At 36.4% G+C, this 16,374-nt stretch overlaps 1 protein-coding gene across 6 annotated transcripts in view; it reads right to left on the bottom strand.

Moving 5' to 3' along the window:
* CTNNA3 (catenin alpha 3) overlaps positions 1 to 16,374 on the bottom strand; it is a 1,829,362-nt gene that overhangs the window by 1,644,979 nt on the left and 168,009 nt on the right. For all 6 annotated transcript variants that reach the window (XM_043476813.1, XM_043476816.1, XM_043476818.1 and 3 more), the window contains exon 5: positions 13,219 to 13,338. In XM_043476813.1, the coding sequence (XP_043332748.1) occupies positions 13,219 to 13,338 (120 nt within the window). The remainder of the gene's footprint in view (positions 1 to 13,218; positions 13,339 to 16,374) is intronic.

The following is a 16,374-nucleotide window of genomic DNA, read 5'->3' as shown; positions in this document are numbered from 1 at the left end:
CCCCATCCCGATCCCCTCTCCCATCTCCCTCTCCACCCGATTCCTCGAGTATGCTTTTAAAAAATAAAGGAAAAACTGAAATCTCTCATTACATATTAAATTAGCCTTCTGGCAATCAGCCCCTTACAAACAAACAGCTTTACATCTTCAAAAGGCAGCGTGATTGGTGTGTGCATAAGTTTAAAGCTCTGCTGTCAGCAGAACCATTGCCCTCGTCTAAGCAGCATCAACACTTCCTTTGAATTTTAGCCAGTGGCGCTCTAGGCATGCTCCAGGCCCTACTATCAACACAGAGAGCCAGGACGATAGCAGTCATCTTTTTGCCTGACAAGGACACAGTGACAGTCATTGTGGTGTTTTCTGATTGTACACTCAGGTAGAGACACACAACTTGGATACACCAATTTAACAAGAATGTGTTTGAGACTTTAATTTTCATCAGTTGTATAGTAAGCATGTGACCAAGCTTACTTTTCTGGAGCGAATTCTGCTGAATCAATACCAACTTTTCCCATGGTCAGTCTGGCCAGATCACAATGAACACTGCAAGGTTAAAATACTACATTCTCACTTCTTCAGCAACTTGTACCTTACACTCAGCTGTCCTCATATGCAATCTTTCACTTGCAGCAAAAATATACAAAGGACAACTTCTACAACTACTGAAATATGTAATCCATAAAAATATACTATGCATGTGGATAAATGTGTCCTTTCACATGACAGTAAAACATCAAAATAAACTATAAAATTTGTGAGAAGGAAATTATAGTAGGAGAGCAATATCTTCTATGTCCAAACATTGACATGAATCTTACTACTGGACGATAACTCAAATCCAAGATATTTATTAAGTACTTACTATGTTCCAGGGACTGTACTAGGCTTTTGAGACACAACTAGAAATAATGCTCTCCTGCAACTTAGTACTGAAACTCCACTGATACTTGAACTGTGGACTGTGGAAGGGTAGCATAAGCATCACTGGGGAGCTTAACTTTCCAGTCTCACTCTAAATCTACTGAATCAAAATCTGTACTACAACAAAATTCCCCTTGCTATTTGTATACATATTAAAGTTTAGGAAGCACTGATTTAGAGGGCACAGGATCTAGGTATTATCAAAGAAATAAAAATTCCTATGCAATAGAAAAGAACAAAATTACCTTTTCTGAATTATTTGCATATCCATGTACAGAAGTGGTTGAACTGGGTGATGCATATAATAATCCCTGCGCCCTGTGTGCTAAGTGACTTCAGCTGAGTCCAGTTCTTCGCGACACCGTGGACTGTAGCCTGCCAGGCTCCTCTGTCCGTGGGATTCTCCAGGCAAGAATACTGGAGTGTGTTGCCCTGCCCTCCTCCAGGGGATCTTCCCGACCTAGGGATCCAATCCACATCTCCTGCGGATACCACATTGTAGGTGGATTCTTTACCCCTGAGCCATGGGAAAGCCCCATATGATCCTTACCTCTTCTAAAATGTTGTAATATTATTGCATTGTCTTTCCATTTCAAAAAATGGCACTACTGAATGATTTCCATTTATATGCAACTCAATGTCAAATACAGTTTGTATAGTACACACACACACACACACACACACACACACACACACATATGTTAAAAGTACCTATAATTACATTCAGAATACAAACCAGAGATACCAAAGGATCAATATACAACTGACTGATGTATGCTAAAAGACTCAGAAAGAAAAGAAAGTGTAGCTGCTCAATCCTGTTTGATTCTTTGTGACCCTATGTATGGGACCCTGGTTCCTCAGAACAGAACCAAAGAAAATATTGCTTCCTGCTATTGTCCCAGCTCTGCATTAACAAAGTATATAACCTTGTACAAGACATCTAATCCCCTTGTGCCTCATTTTTTTTCACATCTAAAATATAACAGTCAAGTTCGATGAATTCTCCCCTGGTGGGTCAGACAGTAAAGAATCTGCCTTCAATGCAGGAGACCCAGGTTCAATCCTTGGGTCCAGAAGATCTCCTGGAGAAGGGAATGGCTACCTACTCCAGCATTCTTGCCTGGAGAATTCCATGGACAGAGAAGTCTGTTGAGGCTACAGTCTATGGGGTCACAAAGAGTGGGATATGACTGAGGGAATAACACACAAAGACTCTTTAGTTTGAAGTTCACTGACTGATTCTTCTACATCCTCTTTGGTTTTCATCTTAAGCCACCAGAGGTCACAATCCTAGCAGTGAAAAGTTATCTCATTTGTACACAAAGGTCACTTTCAAACTACAAAACAAACTAGAGAAGATATCATTTTCAGAGTTAACTCTTTCAGAATTTTTATTTCTCATCAATACCAACTTTTATTGACAATCTTATAGACTTAGGTATGTCAATATAAGACATGAACAAATAAGTGCCACTTGAATGCAGTTACTAAAGTTTTTTTTTACCACCTCTAAAATTCCTATCCACATTGTAAATTTTGAAAACAACCCATAACAAAGAAGTAACTATTTCAATAAGCATTCCTCACTATAAAGTAGCTATAAGCTTCCCATAAGGCAAACTGTCATATAGCAAACAACCTTGTAAAAAAAATTAATAAATCTTTTCTGGTGCATGAAAGTCAGTTAGTGCATTTTTGATTCAACAGCTCTCTACTTAATTGCCACCAATAAACTAAACTCTGGAGAAAACAGATGGAAACAGAATAGCAAACCTTAGAACTGAAAAGATTTCTCTATAATGTTTTACTTTACTAATTTAATAGAATAAACTTATTTTGTCATGACTATTAACTGTATACAATGTGGAAATCACAGTTTAGAAGGAGAACAAGTATATAATATGCATCATTTTGATCATTTTTTTAATAAAGAATAGGGTTCTTCTATAAAACTCCATAAGGTGTTTTAAATTCATACTATAGCTATAGAAAATGAAATCACATTATAAAGATCTGCAGTTTATGAAAGAGTGAAAATGGTTGAATGGCTATTGCAATAAGCTAGAAGTTAGGAAATATGAATATTAATTTTGAATCTGCTACTGATTCAGTACAACCTTGAATGATGCACCCAAACTTCTCTCTGTATCAGAAAACTGAAGAATAAATTTAATGCCATCTTTTTTTCCCTGTGAGACAAACAGCTATGTGCAATTGAATAAAAAGAGAATTGCATATGCAGTGGACAGAGTAAAGCATATTTGGACTGTTTGGACTTTTTTGTAGCACACTGTATTATAATCCAACATTTTCAATATCTATTCAGTTTTTAAATGATGTCTGAAATGCTTTGGAATCTTCAGAAACAGTTTTATACATGGCATAAAAAACCATTTTACTTGATTTGGCAAATAAGAAACAGAATACCATCTAAGATAGACATAAATATTTTAATGCAGCAGTTTTTGGTTCACTTACTCTTAAAAGCAATAATTCAATCAGAACTCTTTCAAGATATTTGGATTAATTACAGAATAAGTAAGAGAAGGATCTTCTCCCAATTGAGCTATTAACATATTTCACCCAATAAAGGCCAATGAAGTGAAACTATTGCTTATAGAACTCTCTTTCTAGAAGTTTAGCACCTCCTCATAACATTCATTCAGCTTCCATTACACTCTTTCTTAGACTGCATCTAAGTAATCCCATAAGCATGTGTACTTTATTTTTAAAGTTCTTAAGTAAAATATATTTACAACTTCCATTTTAGTGTTAACCAAAATGGGAAGTTAGTTTTCCCTTACACTGTACTTACAGATAAACAAACTCTCAGTACAACAACATTGAATAACCCCTTATCCAAGATGATCCATAATATTTTTATTTCTATAAGCCTTTACATGGCTAAAAACTAATACTTAAAATTTCTTCTTCTACTCTATGTGCTATAGCACAAAAACAACCAGCCTAAAAACTATCTGTTTTGTTTTGCTATAAGCATTCATTTCACAAGAACACTACATTGCTGTCTTGTGTCCCGCAGAAGTCTTGAGTTCCAGGGTAAGCCTGGGATTCTTTTCTATGTGGTCAGTCATTATCTATCTAGGATTTTATTTCTTAATGCAAGGTATTAACTTGCAGTCATTTTTACTAAATAAAATTCATCTGATTTATTTCTCTCTTTCTTCATTGTTAAGGGGTCTTTTTAAATTCAACCCCTATTCTATAATGTATTATATACGCTTCAGGTTTTGGAGTTATCTAAAGGAATTAACTCACTCAGCTCAGAAAAAGAAAAAGGCAGTGTTCACTCCCAAACATCATCACTAAAGAGAAAACAGTATTTTACTGAATGATACCACTTGGAACCACAGGGGAAGTTTAGGTACATGTGTTGTAATTATCACATGAGTTCGAGCTTAGTCAGGACATTAGGTCTAATACACTACTTCTGTCACAGATAATCATGACACAGTACTCAGTACCTTAATTTTACTACCCATCAAAAGACACTACCTCAAGAACACATGAGGGTTTCCAGTTCAAGATAGTGGAGTAGAAGGACATGCACTCATATCCTCCTGCAAGAGCACCAAAACTGTAGCTAGCTGTTGAACAACCATCGACAGGACTCTGGAACCCACCAAAAAAAGATACTCCATGTCCAAAGACAAAGAAGAAGCCACAGCAAGACAGTAGGAGGGGCAGAGTCATGACAAAATAAAATCCCATACCCACTGGGTGGGTGACCCACAGACTGGAGAACAATAATACCAAAGGAGTTCCACACTATTATGAAGGTTCTGACCCCACATCAGGCTTCCCAGCCTGGGGATCTGACAAAGGGACTGGGAATCCCGAGGGAATCTGGCCTGAGGGCCAGCAGGCTGTGATTACAGGACTTCCAGAGGACTAGGGGAGACAGAGACTCCAGGCTTGGACAGCACAAACAAAACTTTGGGTGTACCAAGACCCAGAGGACAGAAGCAGTGACCCCACAGAAGACTGAACCAAAACTATTTGCTAATGTATACTATCTATGGTGAAACAGATCACCAGCCCAGGTGGGATGCATGAGACAAGTGCTCCGGCCTGGTGCACTGGGAAGACCCAGAGGAATCGGGTGGAGAGGGAGATGGGAGGGGGGATCGGGATGGGGAATAAGTGTAAATCTATGGCTGATTCATATCAATGTATGACAAAACCCACTGAAATGTTGTGAAGTAATTAGCCTCCAACTAATAAAAAAAATTTAAAAAAAAAAACTATTTGCTAGTGTTGGAGGGCATCCTGTGGAGGCATGGGTCAGCAGGGGCTCCCCGCAGGGATGGGGGCACTGGAAGGTCCCCCTTGGTGTAAACCCTATTGGAGTTCACTATCAACCATACCATAGAGCCTGCAGACCCCAGGACTGGGTTACCACCTTAGGCCAAACAACTAGCAGAGAGGGAGTGCAGCTCCACCCATCATCAGATAATTGGATTAAAGCTTTACTGAGCAAGGCCCTGCCTACCAGAGCAAGACCCAGTTTTTCCCATCACCAGTCCCTCCCATCAAGAAGCTTACACAAGCCTCTTAACCTCATCCATTAGACAGCAGACAGAAAAAGCACAGTCTTACAGCAGCTAAACCAAAAACAATATTACAAAAGTTAACCATGATAAAAAAGCAGAAAGTTATGTCCCAGATGAAGGGACAAGATAAAATCCCAGAAAAACAACTAAATGAAATTGAGGTAGACAACCTTCCAGATAAAGAATTCATAATAATGATAGTGAAGATGATTCAAGATCCTGGAAAAAGAATGGAGGCAAAGGTTGAGAAAATGCAAGAAATGTTCACCAAAGACCCAGGAAAACTAAAGAACAAATAAACAGAGGTGAATAATACACTGGAAGGAATCAATCACAGAATAACTGAGGCAGGAGTACAGATAAATGACCTGGAAGACAGAATGGTGGAAATCACTGCCACAAAATAGAATATAGAAAAAAGAGTGAAAAGAAAGGAAGACTTAGAGACCTCTGGAGCAACATTACATGCACCAACATTGGCATTACAGGGGTCCCAGAAGGAGAAGAGAGAGAGAGAGAAAGGACCTAAGAAAATATTTGAAGACATAATTGCTGAAAATTTCCCAAACATAGGAAAGAAAATTGTCAGCCAAGTCCAGGAAGCACAGAGAGTCCCAGGCAGGATAAATCCAATGGGGAACACACTGAGACACAATGACAAAAATTAAAGACAGAGATATTAAAAGCAACAGAGAAAAATGACAAGCAACATACAAAGGAACTCCCATCAGGCTATCAGCTAATTTCTCAACAGAAACTCTGCAAACCAGAAGGGAATGGTATGACATATTTAAAGCAATGAAAGGGAAGAACCTACAACCACGAACTCTACCCCGCAAGACTCTCCTTTGATTTGACAGAGAAATCAAAAGCTTTCCAGACAAGCAAAAGTTAAGAGAATTCAGCACCACCAAACCAGCTTTACAACCAATGCTGAAGGAACTTCTCTAGGCAGGAAACACAAGAGAAGGAAAGACGACAGAAAAAAAACCCAAAACAATTAAGAAAACGGTAACTGGATCATACATATCAGTAATTACCTTAAATGAAAATGGATTAAATGCACCAACAAAAGACATAAACTGGCTGGGTGGACACAAATATGCACATGTATGCACTTCCGCTTACCACATCACTCTCCCTGACTCCAAATTGTATGTAATTATTTTATATTGTTAAGTTAATCAAGTTCCCATTATGACTTGCAATTGTAATTATCTTTTATTTCTTGTCTGGCTACTGATTGTGAAAACTGATAAACATCTTTTACTATTGTGATTACATAACTATTACTCACTTAATACCACTGTATCATGATTGGTCAACAGAAAAATAAGAACTCTATGCCACCAAAACTAGTATCTACCATAAAAACATCAGTTTTTAAAATCCAGAAACATATCAGAATTATCTTGAAAATTTTTGAAAAATAAAAATGCTCAAGTATTGCTTTTTTTCTCCAGAGTTCCAGATGTTTCTAATAAGCAGTCATGTTTAAAAACAACTGGACTATATGAGGATCTTCTACTTTTATCTAGTTTGTTTCACATTTTCTATTTTATATTCAGTGCTCCCATTTCATTTAGTTTGAAGTAAAGTGGCTCAGTCATGTCTGACTCTTTGGGACCCCATGGACTGTAGCCTACCAGGCTCCTCCGTCCATGGGATTTTCCAGGCAAGAGTCCTGGAGTGGTTGCCATTTCCTTCTCCAGGGGATCTTCCCGACCCAGGGATTGAACCCGGGTCTCCCATATTGTAGGCAGACGCTTTATCCTCTGAGCCACAAGGGAAGTCCCTTCATTTCGTTTATGTTCTCCAATTTCTCCATCTCTTCTCTTTTTTTTTTATGTTCTTTCTCAAGACTTTATCAAGTGTAGTAGAAAAGTTGTTTATACATATATATACAAATATGTATTATATATACTGTAGAAAACCTATGAATTTTTGCCTAAATAAAAAAATTATGACATTTGATTCCATTGGTTTGACTTAGTATGAATAGAATGCTAGATTTCGAATTAAAAAATAGATATACAACAAGCAACAAAAGTTTACTGTATAGCATAGGGAACTATAGTCAATATCTTGTAATAACTTATGATGGAAAAAATTTTCAAAAATAACATGTGCTTTTATATAACTGAATCACCTTGCTGTGCCTCTGAAACATTGTAAGTCAACTATACTTCAATAAAATATACATATTTAAAACACACACACACCCATTAGAACCAAATACTGCAATTCCCTTTTCAAAAGGTATCAACATTTTTATGACAGAGATCACTAACCACTGCTACATATGTCCAAAACCATTATATTCCATATGTTCATAACAGTGCTGAACCCTATGTGAAGTACAAAAGCATATGAAAGAGAGCATATCCTTATGGAACTTACCAACCATCTAGGATGAAGACTGATGAGAATTATACAAAACAACACTATAATAACTACAAATTATACTAACCACAAATCAGGCACAATGCTAAGTCCCTTATATATTGATTACTTTATGTATTTTAAAGGATTTAAAGCATATATGTACTTTACACTTTATATATTGCTTTCTCAAAACAGGTTATAAGTTAGGTATTACTTTCCTAACATTTTAAAAGAAGAAACTACAGAAGAAGTCTGTAATCATTCAGATGTTAAATTGAATGACACTGATAAAAGCTAAGAGTGACAAAGAAGGAAGTTTACATACTGACTGAAAGCCATAGGATAAAGAGTCGTGAGGAAGACTAGACTTCAGTTTGGCTTTAAAGGAAGATTAGTAATTAATTAAATAAATATAAAAGGGCTAGATATAAAAAACTTCAAGTTTATGAACCCTGTGAAAAGTTCAGAAGGCAAGAAGAGCATGCCATGATCAGGGAGACAAGAGGGAATTCAGAGATCCTGATGTGCTCCAACATGGATATGCATCTGAAGTACATTTTAATTTTACATATTTTCTCATCAGTGTATAAATGTGCTTTAGTCTACATAAAGTTCAAGTTAATAATGTCAACTTTATACCAAAGGACCTCAGAAGCCTCTGGAAACAGGATGTGTCTTATAATGTTATTTTTAATATTGTAAGTATTGAGAGGACTTCCTTGGTGACTCAGATAGTAAAGAATCTGCCTGCGATACAGGAGACCACCTATAGTGCAGGAGACCCAGGTTTGATCCCTGGGTTGTGAAGATCCCCTGGAAAAGGAAATGGCAACCCACTCCAGTATTCTTGCTTGTGAAATATGGACAGAGGAGCCTGGCTGGCTACAGTTCACAGGGTCGCACGAGTTAGACACAACGCAGCAACTAAATCACCACCAGAATATCAAACTTTATTTTATTCCAAAAAGCAAAGCCCCAAGAAAATCTCTTTATTTATAAGCTCTCGAATTAATACATAAACCTGGGTTCTACATAAGAGCTAAATCTTGCTAGTACTTTTATATATCATCAACCAGGAGGATAAAAACCAAGCAGTCTAAGTAGGTAAACTCAAACATTGCATGTCCAGATATACTACAAACTCAAAGTCTTCAGATTCTTTGGTTAATAAGGCTTTGGCACCCATTTACTTCAGACAGATTCATCCTGGAAAAACCACCAGGAGAGGAGAGGAGAGGGAAAGGAAAGGAAACAAAAGGAAAGGAAAGGCAAAGCTAATCTACACCTAGGAGACAAAACACTATAACCATCACCACCAATCCACATTTAAAAAAACGGTAAAAGAATAGAACGAAGTATTCCCGGGTCGTATCTGGCCCAGGGAAAGAAATCTCTCAAAATGATCTTTAAAATATCATAGAAAGGGACATAAAATAAAATCTAATGAAAGAGTCCAAGAAAATAATTATAGTTCATTGGGAATTCTTAATACATAGATAAGGTAGCCTTGATGTTCTGTGTTTGTTTAAAGAAACAGATGGAAAATGGAATATATTAGGAGAAAACCTAAATAATACATACAGCAAGAAGCAATATGTCAGCTTTTGGCATCCAGGAAGCCTAAGGGTTAATATCCTTCTGTATTTTAAAAGTGCAGTAAAACATATCAATTTTAGTTGCCTCTAATCTGAGGCCAAAACTTTTGGCATACTTCCCTCTTCACAGTGATAAAAGTACCAACAAGTATTTATTGAGTATTTGTCATGGGTCAGATACTGTTGTGAGCACTGCAGAAGATACAGCATTGAAGGTGACAGACAAGGTCCTGCCCTTATGGAGCTTACGTTCTGTCACAAAAAGAAATGATAAATGTGGTTGGACCAGGGAACAAAGCATGACTAATTCTCTGGTACAAAGCATCCTCTCCTACAAGGCAGAAGCCTTCTTGCTGAACGACAGTTTTACAGAGACCTGAATCTTTTCCAGGAGGAGAAACTTATAGTGTGTGTTTAGAGGTTTGGGGGACTTTGCAGGGAGTAGGGGTGTAGGATAGGGCTTCACTGGTGGCGCTAGTGGTAAAGAATCGGCCTGCCAATGCAGGAGACACAAGAGACACGCATTCGATCCCTGGGTCAGGAAGATCCCCTGGAGGAGGGCATGACAACCCACTCCTGTATGACTGCTGAAAAATCCCACTGGCAAAAGAGCCTGGCGGGCTACAGACCATAGGGTCACAAAGTGTTGGACATGACTAAGCAAGGAAACAAGGATAGGACATGAAAGCAAATCCCACTAAGTCAAAAAAAGCTAATATTCTGACTCTTTAAACCCTGCCCATCCAGTAAGCACAAAACCTCTGTGGCTTTGGCGCAGAAGAACTTGGTTAATATTACAAATTTCTAGGAAGCTTTGATACATTTGGAAGCTAATGGGAAATAAAGTTTGTCTTTTCTCTGCCACCTCACTTGTTCAGTATGTCTTCTTGCAATCCTCTTTTATTTTCCCTTTTTCTATTTTGAGACTTTTTTGTTTTTTATTCTTCAGAAATCAATGCTTTAACCTACTAGAACTTATAATATAACACCAAGTATAGTTTCATTTCCAACATTTTATCCCTCTCCTCCTATCCCTTTCCCTCTTTTTTTATTACTCTTTGATCCCTGACTTTCTACTCTACCATCCTTTTTCTAACCACTTCACTCCAATTCCCCTTCCATCTTCTCCAGACAGAAAAAAAAAAAAAAATGATTACTAGATACAGGGAAAGACAGAACCAAGTAAAACAAAGGGTTGACAATATGCTATGCATGCAGGTAAGTTCATTTTGTAAGAATTTGACATTTCAAGTTTAAAAAACTGCCTTATGTGCATAAATTTTCTTGGACTAGAATTACTAGATATAACACTCAAAGACTACAAAAGTAAAGTTTTAGGGGCTTCTCTAGTTGTCCAGTGGTTAACAATCCACCCTGCAATGCAGGTGATGTGGGTTCAATCCCTGGTCAGGGAGCTATTAATAAGATCCCACATGCCGCAGAGAAACTAAGCTCTCACACCAAACTAGAGAGACTGTGGGCCACAACAAAAGTTTCACATGACGCAATGAAGATCCCATGTGCCGCAACTAAGACCCAATGCAGCCATATAAAATAATAAACATTAAAAAAATAAAGTTTTACATATTTTCTTAGCTCTGAAGATATTCTTTCAAAAGTCCTTTTGTGTTTTTGTATATATTGAACAATTTGCATGAGAGAGAGGAGGAAAGAACTGCCCCTGTTTTCTGCCTCTCATCAGAAGTCCCTTTTCAAATGTCTCTTTAAGTCCCAGATCTGGCCTCTCCTGAAACTGCCTTCATACCACATACCTAGAATGCCTCGCTTTATTATCCCTCCAGTTTGTCTCCCTGCAGGGATATTGGGGACAGCCCAGGTTTGGAGTCAGACTGATTTCTACTGGAAGCTCAGCTTTACTTTACTTCTCCAGTGACCTTAGGCAAGTTACTTAACTCTCTAAACAATTTTCTCAACTGTAAAATGGTGAAGCCAATCTCATTACATTGTTATAAGCATTTAATGATCTAATCCATAAATGTTCTAATCACACTATGTGACATACAGTTGTCACTTAATAAATAGCATATATGATTTATATACACATACACATATGTACACATATATAAACACCCAAGTGCCCGTCTTTTCCTCACATACACATGCACTCTACCTGTCTGTTTTCAATGCCATTCTCCCAGAGCTCTGCCTTTCTGCTGTTGAAGCATTCACAATTTTCCAGATTCACAATTAGCTAATGTAGGAATCTAATCACTGAAAATGTGCTAATGAGAAAGGATAAGAGAAGAGGACAGTGACTATTGCCTGCCAACTCCAATACCCCCCAGTGGTAAAATATGGCTCTTGGAAACAAAACTGTACTAAAAACTACATAGGCTGGAGCAGTGATTCACAGTGTGAATTTTAAGCAGTATCATTTGGGAGCTTACTGGAGTAGTTCTCAGTAACTGTGACTGCTTCTTTTACATGTGTTAATACATAGGCCATCACTAATACAAGAATAAAGAAATAAATGGATATTGTGTCCTTTTTCATATGAATTAAAGTATGTGCAGAGATACTGCATTTGCCCCCAAACACTCTACAAAACAAATGTAACTCCTAGGAAAATAAGACCATGAGAAGGTTAAATATCCATGTAATGTCTGTGATAAAGCAAACCCTAGAACACAAGTCTCTTTTCAAGTCACTATTTCTAGGCCATACTATGTTGACCTCATAAAGTTTATATAGGACATACTGATTTGAAATCCCCCTTTCAAAAGACGCGAAATTTGTAAATTAGGCAATGTCAAGAAAGCCACACCATCTGCCAGACTAACAGGCAAGTCTCTTAAGTAATGGACTCAATGCCTGGCCATGCAAGTCAGCCACTTAGTCATTTTTCTAGACGCTATCCATCATTGAGCACATTCCCAAATTTCATGCAACATAATTTAAACATTTAACTGGCTGTTCTGATTGGAATAAACGGTCAGCCCAAGTAAAAGCTTGACAATCCTGACACCTAGTGGCTGTGAAAAACTAGGGGGGATCCAGTTTGGGAAAAAGTAGCTATCTACCATAGCAATATCTTACAAACTACAGAGAATTTAATGATTATTAATACTACAAAATACCAATTCTAAAAGCAACACTATAAAATTCCATTTTGGCTCTGATTTGTCTAGTGGTCTATACAAAGAGGCTGAAACACTTGCATTTGTAAAGCATGTTTTTCTTTAACCTTACACATTTGGCAAACTTACTAAGCTTCAGAGATCAAACAAGAAAACTAAAGCTAAACTAAGCAAAAAAAAAAAAAAAAAAAAATTATTTGGCATATTTATGATTCCCTTCTTTAATTTTGTATGTACATTCACATCCTTTCTTGATCTTGAGGTGGTTTTTCTCCTCACATATCCCCCTGTCAAATATAAAAGCCATCTATTCAAGCCACAGAGGTTCCCTTTATGTCACTAAAGCATCCTTTGTCAAAGGATAGCTGAACCCTCACAAACCAGCAGGAGTTTTCTTTAACAAAGGTATAAGGACACACGTGGAAACCCCCAAAGTGCACATCTAAAAGCAAGGACAATGTTGAATGCTGCAAAAAAAAAAAAAATAAGAACACAGCAGGTCAGCACCACACAGCACAACTTATTTCTGCCTCAGACATTAGAATATAAGTCTCCCCAGACCCACCTAAACCTCTGACAGGCAGAAAGGTGAGAAGACTTAAAGTGTTCACACCCTCCACCAAGGAGAGCTCTGAGTCCTACCTGCTGACGTTTGAAGGCTAAATAGTCCAGATTTTCAAGCTCCTTCCCAAGCTTCTGGTAGGTTTTCTGGAGATCAGATTTGCTGGAAACATTTTTAAGAGACTCAAACGTCCTCTGAAACTGAAATTGAAAACAAAGTAAATCATTAGGATAGCAGCAGATTTTTCTCAAATTCCTAACCAGCTAACAAAGACTATAAAGAATTAGAAACTATATGCTAAGTACAAGCAACATTGCTGCATGAATGAGAAACTTGTTTAGTCCTCATTGTAACAAAAGAACATACAGAATTTTAAAAATTTTTTACTTTTCATGGTTTAGGATACAATGCTACCCTTAAAGAAAAAATTACAATGAATGTATAATTTCCATTAATAATGAGAAAGTATTAATATTAAAAGATCTCTCACATCCCAATCATGGAAACAAATTTATGTAAAAGTACCCACTTGTCTCTATAGAAACACTTATGCAGAATAGGTACCCAACAAACTTCAGCCAGGAAGATCTGTCAGATCTTATATTTTGAGAAGAAAGGAAAATGAATGTTTTGATGATCGAAGCATATGTAGCATGTTCAGCAAACATTTATTCATTTCTGCTCTATAACAGACATGTTATTAAATTGATTCTGCTGAATCAGAATGCTTTCATTCATTTTTAAGTCAGAGACTACATAAACACAAAGGAGACAAATTGCAGTGTATCACAGAATATTGTTCTGCTACTAATAATTAATTAAGCAAAAAGATCTCACAAGAAATTGAATTCTTGGTTTATCTTAGTAAATTAGAACATACTTTAAAAGATTAGTGATTGAAAATGTCAAAGTAATACCATTTGCAAGACATTTGCATTTACTCTCTCTTTATGTCATTTATTTCCCATATTCTCAGTGTGTGCCATTAGATAAAGATCTCTAAATAGAGACTTCACCATCTTAAACACACCAGAATTCCGCTGTGACTATAATGCTATGAGACAGGCTAATAAAATTTTATAGAATATAATTAAGTTTCCAGGGAAATGATTTGACCCTTACTATTTCAAACTCTGTGGAATAAGTCACAATATAATGGCATTCTACTGAATTAAATCCTTAATTTCATGAAAGCAACATATTTATCTCAATCCAGGGTGACAGAGGAAAAAGAAATAGAAAATAATGCTAAACTTTCACATCAGGGCAATAAACTAAATTCAACAATCTTTTAGAGCCTACTACGCACAAGGCACTTTGAATATAAAACATATTTCTAAAATAACTTACAGACTACCAGGGAAATTAGACACAAAGCTCAAAAATGGGAAAGATAGTGACATTTACTACACGCCTACTCAGTGTCAGTTACTTCATCCTTTTCAATTTAAGCTTCACAAGAGCCACAGGAGTTCCTATTTCTCTTCCATTCTAAAAGCAAGTAAACTGAGACTCAGAAAGTTTAAGCTGTTTTATTTTTTAATAATACATAATTTTAATTCATAAAACAATAATTCCTTAATTTTTCTTTCTCTTGGCCTTTTCTTCTAATCTGGCTTTTCTTTCTATATGCCTTTCTCCTAAGAATCACCAAAGCTTTTATTAAGCCAAATGATATTTTTTTTCTCAGTTTTACTGAGATATAACTGACATAGAGCACTGTATAAGCTAAGGGGTATGGCATAATGATTTGACTTACATACATCACAAAATGATTATCGTAATAAGTTTAGTGAACATCCATCATCTCATAGAGTTACAAAATAAATGAAATGTAAAAAAATATCATTTCCTTGTGATGAGATCTCTTCAGATTTACTGTCTTAACTTTCATATATAACATATATCGTCAAACATATTTATCATGTTGTACATCACATTTCTAGTGCTTATTTACCTTATAACTTATCTCATAACTGGAGTTTGGACTACCTTTGTCCAATTCCCCCTCCCACCACACCTCACCTCTGGTAATCACAAATCTTATCTCCCTATACATATAAATTTGGGGGTTTTTTTGTTTGTTTGCTTTTGAAGTATAATTGGCCTACAATACTATGTCAGTTCCTAGTATACAATATAGTGATTTGATATCTCTATACATTTCAAAATAGAACTAGGTTTTTACCCTAATATTTATACTCTTTCTACTCTACCATTAACTTTAACACTAGGCAAAGTAGTAAAAAGAGTGCAAAAAAGGAGATAAAAATAATGTGGTGAAATAGAAAAAAACTCTCTGATACTATTGGAGAGACTCAGGCCATATAGAAGACATGAAGGAATTTGAGTTGGGTCTTGAAGGAGTTTTCAGAGCCTTAAATGGGAACTGACTCTACCCATCAGTTTAAACATAGCCAAAGTCTGCTCATTCTCCCCTTCTGCAGCAGAGTAAACAAATTTCTTTTAGCATAATTTTAATAACCTGTATATTAGCTATTTATCATATTGTATGATCATTTCTGTATCTTGCCCATTTCTTGGTTTCTTCTCACTATGTTTAAATGAAACTAATACCAGATCTGAGAATCTAAACAATTTAGAAATTTTACCTATGAATTAATATAAGCGTTTACCAATCAACCTGTTCAGTTCTAAAGCATTCCTTATCCTCTGCATTTTCTCTTTCCTAAGATATTAGCTTTATTTCTTAACTATCTCTTCTTCACATTGTTCTTTGTGAATTTTATGCAACTCCAAATAGCAACTTTAGGGTAAACACATTTGTAAGGCTTCAAAATAAGAAACATGAAAACCAATACTTCCAGGCAATATGTCCATGACCAAAGAAAAAAGGGAAATCCAGTAATGATACCTCCCCACAAGATGTATTCATTAACAGTGGGAGCTTGCATAACATGGAGATTTTAGCTTGAACTTTCATTATCAGGACTTATATCCTTCATTTATTGACACTAACTAGTTCCAAGTGCTCAGACTATGATGATTCGTTCATTTAAGCAGCTTTTTTCACTTACAACAACAAATAATTATCAAGGAGAGGTCATATAAAATCTATAATGTAACTTGAAGTTAGATCTCTATTAAACATATCCCATTCCCATCTGCTCACATATACACTTAAACATACTAGAGAGTCAAGTAGTAATTCTGCCTTAGAGGTGAAGCTGAAGTACAAGAGATAAAAATAAGACAAAAGCTAAGGTTCAGATTTT

The sequence above is a fragment of the Cervus canadensis genome, chromosome 8 (genome assembly GCF_019320065.1).
Source record: "Cervus canadensis isolate Bull #8, Minnesota chromosome 8, ASM1932006v1, whole genome shotgun sequence".
NCBI lineage: Eukaryota > Metazoa > Chordata > Mammalia > Artiodactyla > Cervidae > Cervus > Cervus canadensis.
The sequence above is the reverse complement of the archived record's forward strand: the minus strand, read 5'-3'. Positions and strand labels throughout refer to the sequence as shown.